The sequence below is a fragment of the Thalassophryne amazonica genome, chromosome 1 (assembly GCF_902500255.1).
Source record: "Thalassophryne amazonica chromosome 1, fThaAma1.1, whole genome shotgun sequence".
Classification (NCBI taxonomy): domain Eukaryota; kingdom Metazoa; phylum Chordata; class Actinopteri; order Batrachoidiformes; family Batrachoididae; genus Thalassophryne; species Thalassophryne amazonica.
In genome coordinates this window covers 21,677,761-21,695,685 of record NC_047103.1, presented here as the reverse complement: position 1 = coordinate 21,695,685, position 17,925 = coordinate 21,677,761, and the positions used below count along the sequence as shown (strand labels likewise).

At 43.0% G+C, this 17,925-nt stretch overlaps 1 protein-coding gene across 1 annotated transcript in view; it reads left to right on the top strand.

Annotated features, from left to right (window-relative positions):
* gli3 (GLI family zinc finger 3) overlaps positions 1 to 17,925 on the top strand; it is a 240,705-nt gene that overhangs the window by 43,945 nt on the left and 178,835 nt on the right. Inside the window, exon 2 of the mRNA XM_034166901.1 lies at positions 414 to 587. Coding sequence (XP_034022792.1) covers positions 455 to 587 — 133 coding nt within the window. The 5' untranslated portion in view covers positions 414 to 454. The remainder of the gene's footprint in view (positions 1 to 413; positions 588 to 17,925) is intronic.

The window sequence follows — 17,925 nt, the reverse complement described above, 5'->3', positions numbered from 1 at the left end:
GACTAGTAAATGTAGGAAGAAGAAGACAACAAGCCTGGCTTGTTGCATCATCACACCGGGCAACAGACTGGAGCAATATATCATCAAATGGCATGCCAGATGACATTTGTGGGCAAACGTGATCTTCACATGCTGTTTTACGAGTTACACACCAAGGTCAGTAAGCACCAAAGTTTTCTTTGGGGAGAGGCAGAATCCCAAACCTGCTGACCTTTTGGGCATAACACTTATTCTTTGGCTCCACAAAAGTATGGTTTGATGCTCTTCAGACTCTTTGGGAGGTCTTTTGCAGACGTAGATCCCTCAAAAAGCACATCTACAAATGGTCAATGACCTGATGCGTATGTCTGTCAAATCTCTACGTCCTTCATTCATTTGTATTTACCTGTCTTCCTCGCGTTCTTTCCCACCAGTTGTCCTGTCTCCATGAGGTGCTGAGGAATGAACAATCGCCATGGAAACCCAGTCTCAGGCCAGTTCTGCAGCTGAAAAGAAAAAGAGGGTGGAAACCATAGTGGCGACCAAGGGCTCATCTGTACGCAATGACATCAGCGAGAAGGCCGTGGCCTCCAGCACCACCTCAAATGGTATGTGTCACCTCTAACTGCACACTCAGCCACAGTAGTTACTTCATGGAAATAGAATCGTTGTCTCTTGTGACTCTGGTAGAATGTTGAAGGTAACATAAGTGAATCCTTAAGGAGCAGACTGGGAAAAGCTAGAAGTCAAGGCACAGATCTTACGTGGTCGCTCACACGGACCAGATCATGCTGATACCTTTGCAGGAGAACCGAGTCTTTAGGGTCCTGGTACTTTACTGTATGGTTATAAGACACGGAACAGTATGGCGACAAGGGGATGTCTTTAGTACTAGATTTCATCAGAAGATTTCATCAGAAGATGGGTACTGCTGGAATGGCTTTGTGTCCAACAAGTAGTTACTTGGGGGCACTCAGATAAAGAGTGTCACTTGCATTGTGAAGAAACCTTGGCTGTGACATTTTGACCATATTATGCGTTTCTCTGGGCATGATCTAGCATGCAAGTGCCTCAGCGTTGAGAACCTGTCGTTGGTCTATGTTGCACTGGCTTGCTGTTTCCTCATGATAGAAAACATCAACACTATGCGTGGCCACGCCTCATATTAAGATGACTACGCTCATTGGCACACAGATAAGTGCAGGTATATTTGCTACTGAAAGAAGGCATCCAGACGATTGCAGTGCCTGGTCAGTGCTAACTTTTTTTTTTTACATTGCTTAAAGTCATCATGTGACATCACTGACATCCGACATTGACATTAGTTAGGCTCAGGTAGTTCCTGAGATATTGTCATTAATGCATTTTAGACAATGATTTCTAATTTGACCTCGATCTATGACTTTGCTGCTAGAGGATGGCCCACTAAGCCCAACAAGTTTGATTGAAATTGCTCTTTGTGTTTTGAAGATATCGGAGAGACAGACAAACAGACAGACATGGGGAGGTGATGGTCTCGTGGTTAAGGCTTTGGGCTTGAGACCAGAAGATCCTCAGTTCAAATCCCAGCCTGACTGGAAAATCACTAAGGTCCTTAATCAATCAATCAATCAATTTTTTTTATATAGCGCCAAATCACAACAAACAGTTGCCCCAAGGCGCTTTATATTGTAAGGCAAGGCCATACAATAATATGTAAAACCCCAACGGTCAAAACGACCCCCTGTGAGCAAGCACTTGGCTACAGTGGGAAGGAAAAACTCCCTTTTAACAGGAAGAAACCTCCAGCAGAACCAGGCTCAGGGAGGGGCAGTCTTCTGCTGGGACTGGTTGGGGCTGAGGGAGAGAACCAGGAAAAAGACATGCTGTGGAGGGGAGCAGAGATCGATCACTAATGATTAAATGCAGAGTGGTGCATACAGAGCAAAAAGAGAAAGAAACAGTGCATCATGGGAACCCCCCAGCAGTCTACGTCTATAGCAGCATAACTAAGGGATGGTTCAGGGTCACCTGATCCAGCCCTAACTATAAGCTTTAGCAAAAAGGAAAGTTTTAAGCCTAATCTTAAAAGTAGAGAGGGTGTCTGTCTCCCTGATATGAATTGGGAGCTGGTTCCACAGGAGAGGAGCCTGAAAGCTGAAGGCTCTGCCTCCCATTCTACTCTTACAAACCCTAGGAACTACAAGTAAGCCTGCAGTCTGAGAGCGAAGCGCTCTATTGGGGTGATATGGTACTATGAGGTCCCTAAGATAAGATGGGACCTGATTATTCAAAACCTTATAAGTAAGAAGAAGAATTTTAAATTCTATTCTAGAATTAACAGGAAGCCAATGAAGAGAGGCCAATATGGGTGAGATATGCTCTCTCCTTCTAGTCCCTGTCAGTACTCTAGCTGCAGCATTTTGAATTAACTGAAGGCTTTTTAGGGAACTTTTAGGACAACCTGATAATAATGAATTACAATAGTCCAGCCTAGAGGAAATAAATGCATGAATTAGTTTTTCAGCATCACTCTGAGACAAGACCTTTCTGATTTTAGAGATATTGCGTAAATGCAAAAAAGCAGTCCTACATATTGTTTAATATGCGCTTTGAATGACATATCCTGATCAAAAATGACTCCAAGATTTCTCACAGTATTACTAGAGGTCAGGGTAATGCCATCCAGAGTAAGGATCTGGTTAGACACCATGTTTCTAAGATTTGTGGGGCCAAGTACAATAACTTCAGCTTAGAACCGCATGTTTAGCGAAATGCCAACAATAACTTCAGTTTTATCTGAGTTTAAAAGCAAGAAATTAGAGGTCATCCATGTCTTTATGTCTGTAAGACAATCCTGCAGTTTAGCTAATTGGTGTGTGTCCTCTGGCTTCATGGATAGATAAAGCTGGGTATCATCTGCGTAACAATGAAAATTTAAGCAATACCGTCTAATAATACTGCCTAAGGGAAGCATGTATAAAGTGAATAAAATTGGTCCTAGCACAGAACCTTGTGGAACTCCATAATTAACTTTAGTCTGTGAAGAAGATTCCCCATTTACATGAACAAATTGTAATCTATTAGACAAATATGATTCAAACCACCGCAGCGCAGTGCCTTTAATACCTATGGCATGCTCTAATCTCTGTAATAAAATTTTATGGTCAACAGTATCAAAAGCAGCACCGAGGTCTAACAGAACAAGCACAGAGATGAGTCCACTGTCCGAGGCCATAAGAAGATCATTTGTAACCTTCACTAATGCTGTTTCTGTACTATGATGAATTCTAAAACCTGACTGAAACTCTTCAAATAGACCATTCCTCTGCAGATGATCAGTTAGCTGTTTTACAACTACCCTTTCAAGAATTTTTGAGAGAAAAGGAAGGTTGGAGATTGGCCTATAATTAGCTAAGATAGCTGGGTCAAGTGATGGCTTTTTAAGTAATGGTTTAATTACTGCCACCTTAAAAGCCTGTGGTACATAGCCAACTAACAAAGATAGATTGATCATATTTAAGATCGAAGCATTAAATAATGGTAGGGCTTCCTTGAGCAGCCTGGTAGGAATGGGGTCTAATAAACATGTTGATGGTTTGGATGAAGTAACTAATGAAAATAACTCAGACAGAACAATCGGAGAGAAAGAGTCTAACCAAATACCGGCATCACTGAAAGCAGCCAAAGATAACGATACGTCTTTGGGATGGTTATGAGTAATTTTTTCTCTAATAGTTAAAATTTTGTTAGCAAAGAAAGTCATGAAGTCATTACTAGTTAAAGTTAATGGAATACTCAGCTCAATAGAGCTCTGACTCTTTGTCAGCCTGGCTACAGTGCTGAAAAGAAACCTGGGGTTGTTCTTATTTTCTTCAATTAGTGATGAGTAGAAAGATGTCCTAGCTTTACGGAGGGCTTTTTTATAGAGCAACAGACTCTTTTTCCAGGCTAAGTGAAGATCTTCTAAATTAGTGAGATGCCATTTCCTCTCCAACTTACGGGTTATCTGCTTTAAGCTACGAGTTTGTGAGTTATACCACGGAGTCAGGCACTTCTGATTTAAAGCTCTCTTTTTTAGAGGAGCTACAGCATCCAGAGTTGTCTTCAATGAGGATGTAAAACTATTGACGAGATACTCTATCTCACTTACAGAGTTTAGGTAGCTACTCTGCACTGTGTTGGTATATGGCATTAGAGAACATAAAGAAGGAATCATATCCTTAAACCTAGTTACAGCGCTTTCTGAAAGACATCTAGTGTAATGAAACTTATTCCCCACTGCTGGGTAGTCCATCAGAGTAAATGTAAATGTTATTAAGAAATGATCAGACAGAAGGGAGTTTTCAGGGAATACTGTTAAGTCTTCTATTTCCATACCATAAGTCAGAACAAGATCTAAGATATGATTAAAGTGGTGGGTGGACTCATTTACTTTTTGAGCAAAGCCAATAGAGTCTAATAATAGATTAAATGCAGTGTTGAGGCTGTCATTCTCAGCATCTGTGTGGATGTTAAAATCGCCCACTATAATTATCTTATCTGAGCTAAGCACTAAGTCAGACAAAAGGTCTGAAAATTCACAGAGAAACTCACAGTAACGACCAGGTGGACGATAGATAATAACAAATAAAACTGTTTTTTGGGACTTCCAATTTGGATGGACAAGACTAAGAGTCAAGCTTTCAAATGAATTAAAGCTCTGTCTGGGTTTTTGATTAATTAATAAGCTGGAATGGAAGATTGCTGCTAATCCTCCGCCCCGGCCCGTGCTACGAGCATTCTGACAGTTAGTGTGACTCGGGGGTGTTGACTCATTTAAACTAATATATTCATCCTGCTGTAACCAGGTTTCTGTAAGGCAGAATAAATCAATATGTTGATCAATTATTATATCATTTACCAACAGGGACTTAGAAGAGAGAGACCTAATGTTTAATAGACCACATTTAACTGTTTTAGTCTGTGGTGCAGTTGAAGGTGCTATATTATTTTTTCTTTTTGAATTTTTATGCTTAAATAGATTTTTGCTGATTATTGGTAGTCTGGGAGCAGGCACCGTCTCTACGGGGATGGGGTAATGAGGGGATGGCAGGGGGAGAGAAGCTGCAGAGAGGTGTGTAAGACTACAACTCTGCTTCCTGGACCCAACCCTTTATAGTCACGGTTTGGAGGATTTAAGAAAATTGGCCAGATTTCTAGAAATGAGAGCTGCTCCATCCAAAGTGGGATGGATGCCGTCTCTCCTAACAAGACCAGGTTTTCCCCAGAAGCTTTGCCAATTATCTATGAAGCCCACCTCATTTGTTGGACACCACTCAGACAGCCAGCAATTCAAGGAGAACATGCGGCTAAACGTCACTCCCGGTCTGATTGGGGAGGGGCCCAGAGAAAACTACAGAGTCCGACATTGTTTTTGCAAAGTTACACACCGATTTAATGTTAATTTTAGTGACCTCCGATTGGCGTAACCGGGTGTCATTACTGCCGACGTGAATTACAATCTTACCAAATTTACGCTTAGCATTAGCCAGCAGTTTCAAATTTCCTTCAATGTTGCCTGCTCTGGCCCCCGGAAGACAATTGACTATGGTTGCTGGTGTCGCTAACTTCACATTTCGCAAAACAGAGTCGCCAATAACCAGAGTTTGATCCTCGGCGGGTGTGTCGTCGACTGGGGAAAAACGGTTAGAGATGTGAACGGGTTGGCGGTGTACACGGGGCTTCTGTTTAGGGCTACGCTTCCTCCTCACAGTCACCCAGTCAGCCTGCTTTCCCGGCTGCTCGGGATCTGCCAGGGGGTAACTAACGGCGGCTAAGCTACCTTGGTCCGCACCGACTACAGGGGCCTGGCTAGCTGTAGAATTTTCCACGGTGCGGAGCCGAGTCTCCAATTCGCTCAGCCTGGCCTCCAAAGCTACGAATAAGCTACACTTATTACAAGTACCGTTACTGCTAAAGGAGGCCGAGGAATAACTAAACATTTCACACCCAGAGCAGAAAAGTGCGGGAGAGACAGGAGAAGCCGCCATGCTAAATCGGCTAAGAGCTAGTAGCTACGCTAAGCTAGCGGATTCCTAAAAACACGCAAAGTGAATAATGTGTAAATAATTTAGAGGTGATTCAGCAGAAGGAGTGCTTTAGTTAAGGCACGTAAAGATTACACTGGGAAACAAATCGTAATCTAGATAACTAGATCAATCTAACTGCGCAGATTAAACAGCTAACAGATACAGAAAAACACCGCTGTGCTCCGGAACAGGAAGTGATACAATACCGCAGTGAGAGCCAACCACCAGTAGAGGCAAGCAAGTAATGTTTCAATTAATCATTAATCCCTGAGTTGTTCCCGGTGTGTAGTGAGCGCCTTGTATGGCAGCACCCTCACATCAGGGTGAATGTGAGGCATTATTGTAAAGTGCTTTGAGCGTCTGATGCAGATGGAAAAGCACTATATAAATGCAGACCATTTACTATTTACATTTACATGCAATAGCTTCTTTCCACTTTGTGGTGAGGCCAAGAAAAAAAAGCTAGCACAAGGCAAAATTCAGACTTACAGTAACTATGATTTAATTAATCACCTATTCCATAGTTGATTTAATTATTTCAAGTTTAGTCAGACTAGATGATGCCCGCAATACTTTGAAACTTGCATTTCGGAAAAGATGTTTGTGCAGCCTGAAGTTATCAAACACAAAGATCCCCATCCCTCTTGGATACATACACAAATATTCTAAGTAGTTTTTATGCACTCACTGGTATCAGTATTGGGAGATGGAGTTTGCTCAGGGCATCGCTTTAGTTTTATCCTCAGATTTCAGGCTTTCATCATATTTATGGTTTAATGGAGTGAAACCATTACAGACTTGAAAAGTGTCGTCGAACATTTCGTTGTCCGGAGGCCTTCCAGATGTCTTTGAACTTGACAGAGAAGACTGGAGTTAGAGCCAAAAGTCTATTGGGAACCATGGAATGCTTTTGGTGCCCACATTCATTACACTGCCTAAAAAGTGGTTTACGTTTATATCCTACTCTCATGGCGCATAATGCGCCATATGCCGAAAGCGCCGGATTCAAACCTTTGTCATGTTTACATAGAAACGTCTTCAACACTTGCTATTAAAAGTGACACGGAGCTTACAGTTCATTCAGCTTGTCGTCATTCAGCCTTTTACTCTCATTCAGATTCCGGAATGAGACATAGTAGATAGTGAACGTTTTGTCCTCTCTCACTGGAACGCCTCGGCGCGTTGAGCTAAAGCCATAACAAAATCAGAGCTGAAGTCACCACGTTCTAAGCTGCAGCTGCGCTCATTAGCAGTGAGACCATGTGGAAGGTTTTGGGGTGTTGACTTTAGGGGGTGGAGCCAGTCACTGAGAGCGCTCAGTTGGACTTTTTGCTTAAAGATGTCAAATCTAATCGTGCAGTCGTAACCAGCAGTAAGTAGGTTTGCGTTACGGCTGCAAGCGGAGGCAGCGGGTAAGGTAATGCATCCTGATGCAAACCTGAGAACACTCTTACTCATTCCCAGATGGCTGACACTATTTATTAATTATAGGGGCAGCAGGGAAGGAAGTTTTGTCGTGGAAAAAGCATGGATGTAATTTGGCTCAGTGATTGTGGATTTTTCTTTGCAATGTGCCAGTAATTATGGCTCTGAACAGCAGGTTTGTCTTGAAATCTTTGGTGCAGAGCCAGTTTTAGGAGCACAACGGTGCAAGAAAAATAATACCAAAAGGTTTCAAAGCAAGCAAATGAAAAAAAAAAAAAAAATCAGATGTAGACGTTCATGTAAAGTGCAACATGCCAGTTGTTTAAATTTGGGGTTGGTGGGTTTTCAGATTTCCAAGGATTTCCAATGTAAAACCTGTGCCAAATCCGCATGCAGATCCAAGGTGGATCTGCATGCGGATTTGGCACATTTGGATTTTATCACTTTCTTTTTTTGGAAACAGGGCATCTGTTTTTCTCTCTCTTTTAGAATCATAAGATAGCCTACACATTCTTTGTGTGCTTATAATTGCAGCACATTCCCAAATTGCACCCCCCCCAGAACTCATAACCTCTTATCAGGTGAAACTCTACACTCAACTCAACTTTAACCTCCGTAGCCCCTGGTCCACCGCCTCCATCCAAACAAAAGGTAATTGTGAGCAGCTGTGGAACCTCGGCGACTGGTGCTCTGCAGGATCCCCCCCCACGTTATCCGGTGTAGTGGCCCCTGATCGCAGCACAACAGAAACCCGGTGGTGTGTCCAGTGTACTATAAGTTGTGTAAAGTGGAAAATGAGCAGGTGGATGATAACTGGTAGATCTTCTTTCCGATCATCTTGACATCTAAGGAGTAAAACTTTGAATCTGTTTTGATCGTGTGGTGCAGCCTCATTTAAAGGGGTCATATTATCAACCTCAACATCCTAACACACCTCACCTGGGGCCTCATTTATAAACTGTGTGTATTCACAAAAACCATGTGTATGCGTTTTTCCCCCAACACATGAATTGGTGTTTATGTATAAAAGAAGAATTTGAACCTTGTTGGTGATTTTGTCCCCATGTCTTATAATTTATTATATCCGCCAAGGACGTAATAAAATAATAGGCATTTATTACCTCCGCCAAGGAGGTTATGTTTTCACCTGCGTTTGTCTGTCTGCCTGTTAACAGGATAACTCAGAATGTTTTGAACGCGTTTGAACCAAATTTGGTGGAATAATGGGAAATATGTCCAAGATCAATTAATTAAATATTTGGTGATCATCCGGATTACACTCTGGAATATAGCATAATGTATTAGTTTGCCCTTTTGTGAATCCACATCCTTTGCTATTGATATGTGGCGTGGCGGAGGGCTTGCGCTGTACCAAGTGCCCTTCTAGTTTATTTGTTTATTTATTTGTCTATCTGACTGTTAGCAAGATTACCTCAAAACTACTGCACAGATTTTGATGAAAGTTTCACCACATATAGATATTAGACCAAGGAAGACTCCATTAAATTTTGGAGGTGATCTGGATCCAGATTCTGGATTGAGTTTCACTTTCTATATGCTTTGAAGGATTACTGTTAGCAGGATTATGTCAAAACTATTGCACAGATTTTAACGGGATTTTCAATACAGATACATATTAGGCCATGGAAGACTGCATTAAATTTGGGAGGTGATCTGGATCCAGATCCGGATTCTGGATCAAGATTTCACTTTATATATGCTGTGAAGGTACTTCGAGGATCTCCTCAATCCCATCGTCACGTCTTCCGAAGAGGAAGCAGAGACTGGGGACTTGGAGGCGGACTCATCCATTACCCAGGCTGAAGTCACCAAGGTGGTTAGAAAGCTCCTTGGTGGCAAGGCTCCTGGGGTGGATGAAATCCGTCCTGAGTACCTTAAGTCTCTGGATGTTGTGGGGCTGTCTTGGCTGATACGCCTCTGCAGCATCGCGTGGCGATCTGGGACAGTGCCTCTGGATTGGCAGACCGGGGTGGTGGTCCCTCTGTTTAAGAAGGGGGACCGGAGGGTGTGTTCCAACTATAGGGGGATCACACTCCTCAGCCTCCCCGGTAAGATCTATTCCAGAGTACTGGAGAGGAGAATTCGACCGATGGTCGAACCTCGGATTCAGGAGGAGCAGTGTGGTTTTCGTCCTGGTCGCGGCACACTGGACCAGCTCTACACGCTCCATCGGGTGCTCGAGGGTTCATGGGAGTTTGCCCAACCAGTCCACATGTGTTTTGTGGATCTGGAGAAGGCATTCGACCGTGTCCCTCGGGGCACCCTGTGGGGAGTGCTCCGGGAGTACGGGGTCCAGGGTCCTTTGCTAAGGGCTATCCGGTCCCTGTACGACCGCAGCAGGAGCTTGGTTCGCATTGCCGGTAGTAAGTCAAACCTGTTTCCAGTGCACGTTGGCCTCCGCCAGGGCTGCCCTTTGTCACCGGTTCTGTTCATTATTTTTATGGACAGAATTTCTAGGCGCAGCCAGGGTGTAGAGGGGGTCTGGTTTGGGAACCACAGAATCTCGTCTCTGCTGTTTGCGGACGATGTGGTTCTGTTGGCTTCGTCAAATCAGGACCTTCAGCGTGCACTGGGGCGGTTTGCAGCCGAGTGTGAAGCGTCCGGGATGAAAATCAGCACCTCCAAATCTGAGGCCATGGTTCTCGAACGGAAAAAGGTGCTTTGCCCTCTTCAGGTCGGTGGAGTGTCCTTGCCTCAAGTGGAGGAGTTTAAGTATCTCGGGGTCTTGTTCACGAGTGAGGGATGGATGGAGCGTGAGATCGATAGACGGATAGGTGCAGCATCTGCAGTGATGCGGTCGCTGTATCGGACCGTCGTGGTGAAGAGAGAGCTGAGTAGGGGGGCAAAGCTCTCGATTTACCGATCGATCTACATTCCGATCCTCACCTATGGTCATGAGATTTGGTCATGAAAGAACGAGATCGCGAGTACAAGCGGCCGAGATGAGTTTCCTCTGCAGGGTGGCTGGGCGCTCCCTTAGAGATAGGGTGAGGAGCTCGGTCACTCGGGAGGAGCTCGGAGTCGAGCCGCTGCTCCTCCACGTCGAAAGGAGTCAGTTGAGGTGGCTCGGGCATCTTTTCCGGATGCCCCCGGACGCCTCGCTGGAGAGGTATTCCGGGCACGTCCCACTGGGAGGAGGCCCCGGGGAAGACCCAGGACACGCTGGAGGGACTACATCTCTCGGCTGGCTTGGGAACGCCTTGGGGTTCCCCCGGAGGAGCTGGAGGAGGTGTGTATGGATCGGGAGGTCTGGGCGGCTTTGCTTGGGCTGCTGCCCCCGCGACCCGACTCCGGATAAAGCGGAAGAAAATGGATGGATGGATGGATGGATGGATGGATGGATATGCTGTGAAGGATTACGTCAAAACTAATTCATGGATTCTCACTAAATTAGCACTAGAGATAGACATTAGGGCATGGAAGACTCCACTGAATTTTGGAGGTGATCCGGATCCAGATTGGCGGACGTCAGAAATCTCTGATTGCTCTTGTTTGGTGGTGTGTCTACATCCACTCATGGCTAAAGATGGGAGTGGACATTAGGCACATGCATACACATGCAATTTTAGTTTTTTTAATACAGTGATTGAGATTTATAAAAGTGAATCATGCATACATACGACTAAATCTGAAAATGCATCTATGCATGTTCCAGCCTGAGGGCATCCACTCTGTATTTTCAGTATTTTGCCCCATATATAAAATATATTAAAGTCTGTAGCCAAAAGTACTACAAGCACTGAAGTGATACATGAAAAACATAACAATTTTTAGGTTTTGAAGAATTCACCTGATCTTTAGAAATTGTCCTTAGGTCTGCGTGTGGGTGTGTCTGTGTTTGTTTGTCTGTTTGTGGCCCTGTGACGGACTGGTGTCCTGTCCTGGGTGTATCCCGCCTCACGCCCTATGACTGCTGGGATAGGCTCCAGCCCCCCGCGACCCTTGATTGGACTAAGCGGTAGAAGATGGATGGAATTCACCTGCCTATCACTTTCTTTTTTTGGAAACAGGGCATCTGTTTCTCTCTCACTGAGTGTACATGTGTATCACAGAGTGTACAGTTCTTTAGTGGCTGTGTCTCACAGGAACTCACACATGGGCTATCGTGACATATGTCACAGAAGTTTAAGTCATTTCAGGTTAAAACTCTGCTCACAGCAGAGTACAACAGGCATAGCAGCCCAGTCTCACGTTTTTTTCGTACTGCCGTTACAAAAAGTGCCCGATTTTCGTGACACATTTTTTTTAAATTTGCTATTTATAATCCTCCTCTTCTCCTAACTCTAACCATAACCAAAGTGTAAGTGTCTACTCTCCCTAAACCCTAACCATAACCCCCCCAGACCCCCGTCACCCCACATTTTGTGCCCCTGTTACGAAAAGTGCCCTATTTTCATGCCCCCATCACAAGCCCATAGAATAATGTACTTTTTGTAATGCTGCCACAAACTGCTGTGAGACTGGGTTGGGCATAGACAGAGATTTGTGGAACATGAAACCTCAGCCATAAAGTGCAAAAAGTAGACAATTGATTTAGTATAACATCACCTCTTTAGCCCAGTGGTAATAACATTTAATGCCAGATTTGATCTCAAAGGAACAAAATAAGATCTATTAGTCTTCTGGACTCAGTGATATTTCTGACTTTTCCCTGCTCTTCGCTCATTCCTAGTCTGCAAGTTGTGTCTAAGTTGAGCAGATCGACAGTTATTATTGAGCATTCCCACGTCGTTGGCTTCATCCTGTGTGCCATTCATCTCCGTGTCCCATCCGCTCGCCTGACAGCTCAAAAGAGCTGACTGTGCCACAACAATGCTGTGATTGGTGCTCTTTAGGACGGGCGCAGGGAGGTGCTTTCCCCTCCCACACTCATCATTCGTCAGGCAGGTGGACGATAAAGTCCCCTGATTCTTTTGTTGGGTCCTGATCTTAAAAAAAAAAAAAAAAAAAAAAAAAGTTGTCCATGATCCTTGGCTGAATAAGTCCTGTCGTCATGGAATAATTTGCACATTAAAAAAAGGGGGGTGAGAGAGACCAGGATGGGGGTTGAAGTTTCTGTTCCATTGGTTTGTAGGACTTTGTTGACATGGGTCCTGTAGAATATGGGGAGAGAAACATTACAGGGGGACACTTGTCTGAGGTGAAATTGACTGGTTTGAAAAAGCTTTTAAGAAATGTTGATGTGATGAAAATGATCATTATCAGTTGGCCACAGAGTCTATTCTTTGCACTGGTAACATCAAAACTACAAGAGTGGGTGAGTGCACTAGTCCACCCAGCCAGCTTCTGTAACCAATAACTCAAAAACAATAAATGCACTGGATCATTTTGTGCACCAGGGGCCTGTACTACGAAGCGGGGTTACTGGCTTATCAGGGTAATTTCGGGAGTAAGTTGATGACGTGTGGAGTAACTTCCCGGTTAACCCGTACGAAAGGTGGATAGGTTTTGATCGAGGTATGCTGCCATGGCAATTTATGCTGTGTGCCAAACCTGCTCCGAGCAGGTTATGTTCTCGGTTAGCTTGAGGTTTTCGCTTAACCACTCACTTTATAAGTACCGTCCATCCACCTTCAATCACTCCAAAGACAATGCCGGCCTACCTGGATGATCCGTTTGATATTGGGGCACAAATTGTGAGGGGCTCTTTTCGCAGGGCGAGGGCTTTTAAAGACCGCCAGAATCCGCTGACATACCCGGACGATCTTCTCTATGAAAGATATAGATTCTCAGCCGAGGGAATTTGTTATCTTTGTCAGCTGATCAGGCCAGAAGTCTGTAACATCACCCATCGTACACTGTAAAAAAAAGACTGTTGTTTTTACAGGAAAACACTGGCAGCTGTGGTTACCAGAGAATTCCTGTAAAAAATACAGCAGTTAAATGTTTCTGTGTAGGCTCTCAGTTGTCCAGGTGGTTTCCATAGTAGAGAAGCTTGAATCTTCGACTGGACTGGGTTGCTTGACGTGAGGACGTTTTGCTTCAAATCACAGAAGCTTCCTCAGCTACAATTCTTGCTCTGGCAGTCTGACTTCTGTCTTGACTCTTGTAGAGAAGAGTAAACCAGAAGCCAACAAAAGCTGGAGTTTTTTAACCTAACCAGACCCCACCTACCGAGAGGTTGACTGCTATAGGCTAGTGACTAAACAATAGCTCTAATTAGCACCTATTGTGCTCTAGTTAGCACTCTCCTAATGACAGGACGGAAGCCTCCCCTGATGGCTCCCTTGACGACTCTCTCCTGATGACGTGAATGACTCATTACCATGAACAAAGGACTGAAACTGCTTTGACCTAAGTACCACATTGTAAACAGGGGACAAAGCGTGTCTGAGACCCGCTCCGCGGTTAAGGCTGGGTTTCAACTGTTTTACAAAGAATGTTTCCTTGATACCTCTCTCAAACCATTTCTTCTCTATTCTCTATTTTCTTCTATTCTCTATTCTCTACCATTTCTTTCTTTTAGAGAAGAAATGGTTTGAGAGAGGTGTCAAGGAAGCATTCTTTGTAAAACAGTTGAAACCCAGCCTTAACCGCGGAGCTGATATATAGCTGATATATAGATTTAAACCCATCTGAAGTTAATGAAATCACTTTAAACCAGGTTGCCACTAGTGTGAAATGCATTAAAACTACTTCATATTGGATTTAGTCATATTAAAACACAGTTTAAAGTATTTTATGTACTTTTAAAAAATGGTTTCAAACTCATGTTATTCAAGCGCTGTTGAACAATTCAATGTTCCCCTTGGAATTTTATTTTAAACATCACCTTCATGAATAAGTTACAAAACAGTTACACATTGAATTTTCCTATTGCGATAAAATAAATAAATACATAAAAAATAAAAAAGTCTTGAAACAAATATTTAAACAAATTGGATCATATTTATATTGTTAGATAATGTTAATTGAACTGGTGGTAAAATAATAAACATGATGATAGACACCCACTCTCATCCCGCTTCAAAATATGCATTTACTGCAAAAACACAGTATTTATTGTATGTATTTAAGTATCCATAAGAAGGTTACAGGCTACAAAATATTGGCTCATGGGTTTCATTTGGTCACTGGGCTGTCAGTTTGAGACATACGTTTTAAACCATTTAGAAGTGGTTAAAATTACAATCTCTGTTCATTCATTCATTCATTCATTTTCTATACCTGCTTAAGTTTAGAATGTGTTTGAAGGGGTGTTAAAGTAGCTAGACCACTTTATAAATTGACAAATGAACAAATTTGATTTTCTGTTGAACCATCTAGAGATCTAACCTAACAAGGGATCTATCTCACGATATTCAGGTCTAAAACCTGAGTTTAATTCCCAGTCATCCTTCCTGTCTGGATCTTTGGACCAAGAATAAACTTCATTTGTATTGTCTTAGTCCACACAACTGTAAATTGGTGCTGGCCTTGGCTGGGGAATTAACCAGAGTTGGACTGGCGCCTCGTCCAGGGGGAGTCATAGACTCTCAATGGCTTCACGTATATGGGGAAGGACCAATAAGGGACTAAAGCCACCTTGACACTTGCACGAATTTTATCCCTGCACTACTGCGCAGTTCGTCGTGCCAGTGCATCCCGCTTTGTCCTGCTGAATGCCGTGCTGTGTCCTGTTTGATGCCATGTTATATAAAAAAATTCAATTCGTAGCTGGTGACGCATTTGCTCTCAGAACTTGGCTGATGAAACCATCTCTCATTGCTCCCAGAATCACACACGTCGTGCGGTGGAGAACACAGTTTGAATCATCTGAAAGGTAATTATTATATATATATATATATATATATATATATATATATATATATATATATATATATATATATATATATTATATATATATATATTATATATATATATATATATATATAGTAATAGATTGGTAAAACAGTTGCATTTTCATTCCTTCTTATGAGTTTGATAATGTATCTGTAAAATTACGTTTCTTTTAGATGTAACTTCTCATCTTAATCATTTATATGTGTTGCGCCAATGAGACGCATTGACACACAGTGACACGCAGTGTTTTCGAATAGGTTGGGGAATGTGCACAAAATTAATGTGCCAGAAGTTTTGAATATTTAAAAATTTTCTTTGTGCACTGGCTCGCAGCCGCGCACAGTTCACACGCAGCCAGATTGCGTGCCAGTGCAGGGATCAAATTCATGCAAGTGTCAAGGAACCTTTACTTCTTAATTCTAGATGTTCAAAAATTGGGTTTGTGAAAAGAGGAGCCTCTGTTTGATTCCCCATCAGAAAGGAAAATCTTTAAGGTCCCTTGGGCAGGGTTCTTAATTTTCAACTTGCTCCTTTTGTTAAGTTGAGAGCCTCGGTTATGTGTGAATGTGAAGCATCACTGTAAAGCGCTGTGAGCTTTATGCATCAGATGGAAAAGTGCTGCAGAAAAGCAGTCCATTTACCAATAAATCTTCACATTTGAGAGAAAGCACCACATCTGGATTTGGCCTTTTTTTCTTGTTAATTGCCTTGAATGATTAACGTATCAAAAATAGATGACAGCTTGTTTTTGTGTTGATTGATTAGCCATTTCAGCCATCAATAAAGCTCTTTATGAAGTGAACGAGTTGAGCGAATTTAAGGGTCATGCTTAAAAAAAGGGCAACAACAAGGGTCTCAGAGGCAAACACACTAATCCTGAAAGGACAACAAATGCTCGCCATTTGTGTACAAATCCCTAAGCAAACAGGGAGCGTGGAGAAAGCGGTTAAAGAAGAAAAAGAACACTTGAGTGCTTTTTGGGGAGAAAAAAAAAATCTTTTGACAGGGAGGAGAAAAAGGAGAGTAAAGAAAAGCAAGAGCGATAGAGAGCGAGGGCAGAGATAGCGGAAGAGTGAGGGGCCACCTTCTTTTTAGGCAGCCATTTAAATGATCAACGGTAAATAGAGGGGAATGTCACCTGACAGAAATAAAGTTCCCCTTAACAGCGGGGATGGAAAGTAATTTACAGATCCGCTGTCCCCGCCATCTTTGTGCCTCCCAGATAAGGTTTCATTTCAGAAACGGATAGGAGACATTTTCACTTACGGGCCCCCATTCTGGGACACCTGTGATAACAGCTTGTGGACCCCTAATTGAAAATGGGTTTCAAAATGGATTTTCACTTTTCTTCCTCCTCTCCCCCCCCCCCCCCCCTCCATTCCCTCCCTCATGACTGCAAAGCCCCCCCCCCCGTCTCTCTGCCACCACCGCTGCCGTCAACACCCAGCTCCATCCCTTTTCTCCTTGGCGTTCCCTTGTCGTTGGCAGAAAGAGGCAATATTGGAAGGGCGGGGGGTGGTGGCTTGGGGAAATGGAGCGTTGGGAGCGGATCATCCCTCAGCCCGTGTCACAGCTATGACAGGCGCGTGATCCGTCTTATTAATGAAATCATTGATCACTTGATGGGACTCATAATCAACTGTTTCTCCACTGTATCCTGCCCATCTCCTCCTCCCTCCTCCTCTTCCCTCCTCCCTCCTCATACCGCCACCTCTGATTTGTACTTTTTTTTAAATTCCTAAATTGCCTTTAAAGGATAATCACTTTAGCATTCTTCAAAAATGTCAACACAATATTGTTTGAAACAATAAACTTTATTGTAAAGAAGCTCAAGGTCATACTGCTGTTTATGAAAAACCTTTTCTGAGGTGTAAGAGAGTGATAATTTTGCAATTTCTTTTGAACAAAATCATGCTAACGTTCTTATATTCATTCCCCATGATTAAGGATCAGCTAGTGTACTGTTGGAGCTCAGTGTCACACTGCTGTTTATGACCATGTTTTTTTCTTTTGGTGTTTGTAAAGTCACAGAGAATGGTGATACGGTGGGGGGATGTCAAGATAACACTTTTAAATCACCCGTGTTAAAGGACTAAATATCTGGTGCACTGTTGAAGCTCAATGTCACACTGATGTCTTTGACTTTTTACTCAGTCTGTCACAAAGAACGATATTACTGCAATTTTTTTTTTTTTTTAATTCAAGCCACAATTTTTACCTGGTATGTGTTTAAGTATAATTGGATAAATTAGGATGCCATTGAAGCTCATGGTCATGTCGGTTTGCTCACTGACCATTTACAAGGACAACAGTCAGAGAATGCAGAGTCTTTTGGAATGTTTTATTTTTATTTTCAAACTGCATACGCCAACACATCTTTAGGTAGGGGTGGTGGCCAAGTGATTTGTGTGCTTGGTTTGAGTGCGGAAGGCTCCCGGTTCAAACCCCACCCCTGCCATATTCTCCACTGAATGTGGAGTTGCGTCAGAAAGGACATTTGGTGTCAAACCTGTGCCAAATCAACATGCATCTCCACCTTGGATCTGCTGTGGTGACACCATCTGAAAACAAGGGACTTACTTTTTATATGCTGAAACATCTTTGGATAAACTAGAACACTATTAAAGCTCAAGGTCATTCTGCAGTTTCTGACTAACATTTTACTGGG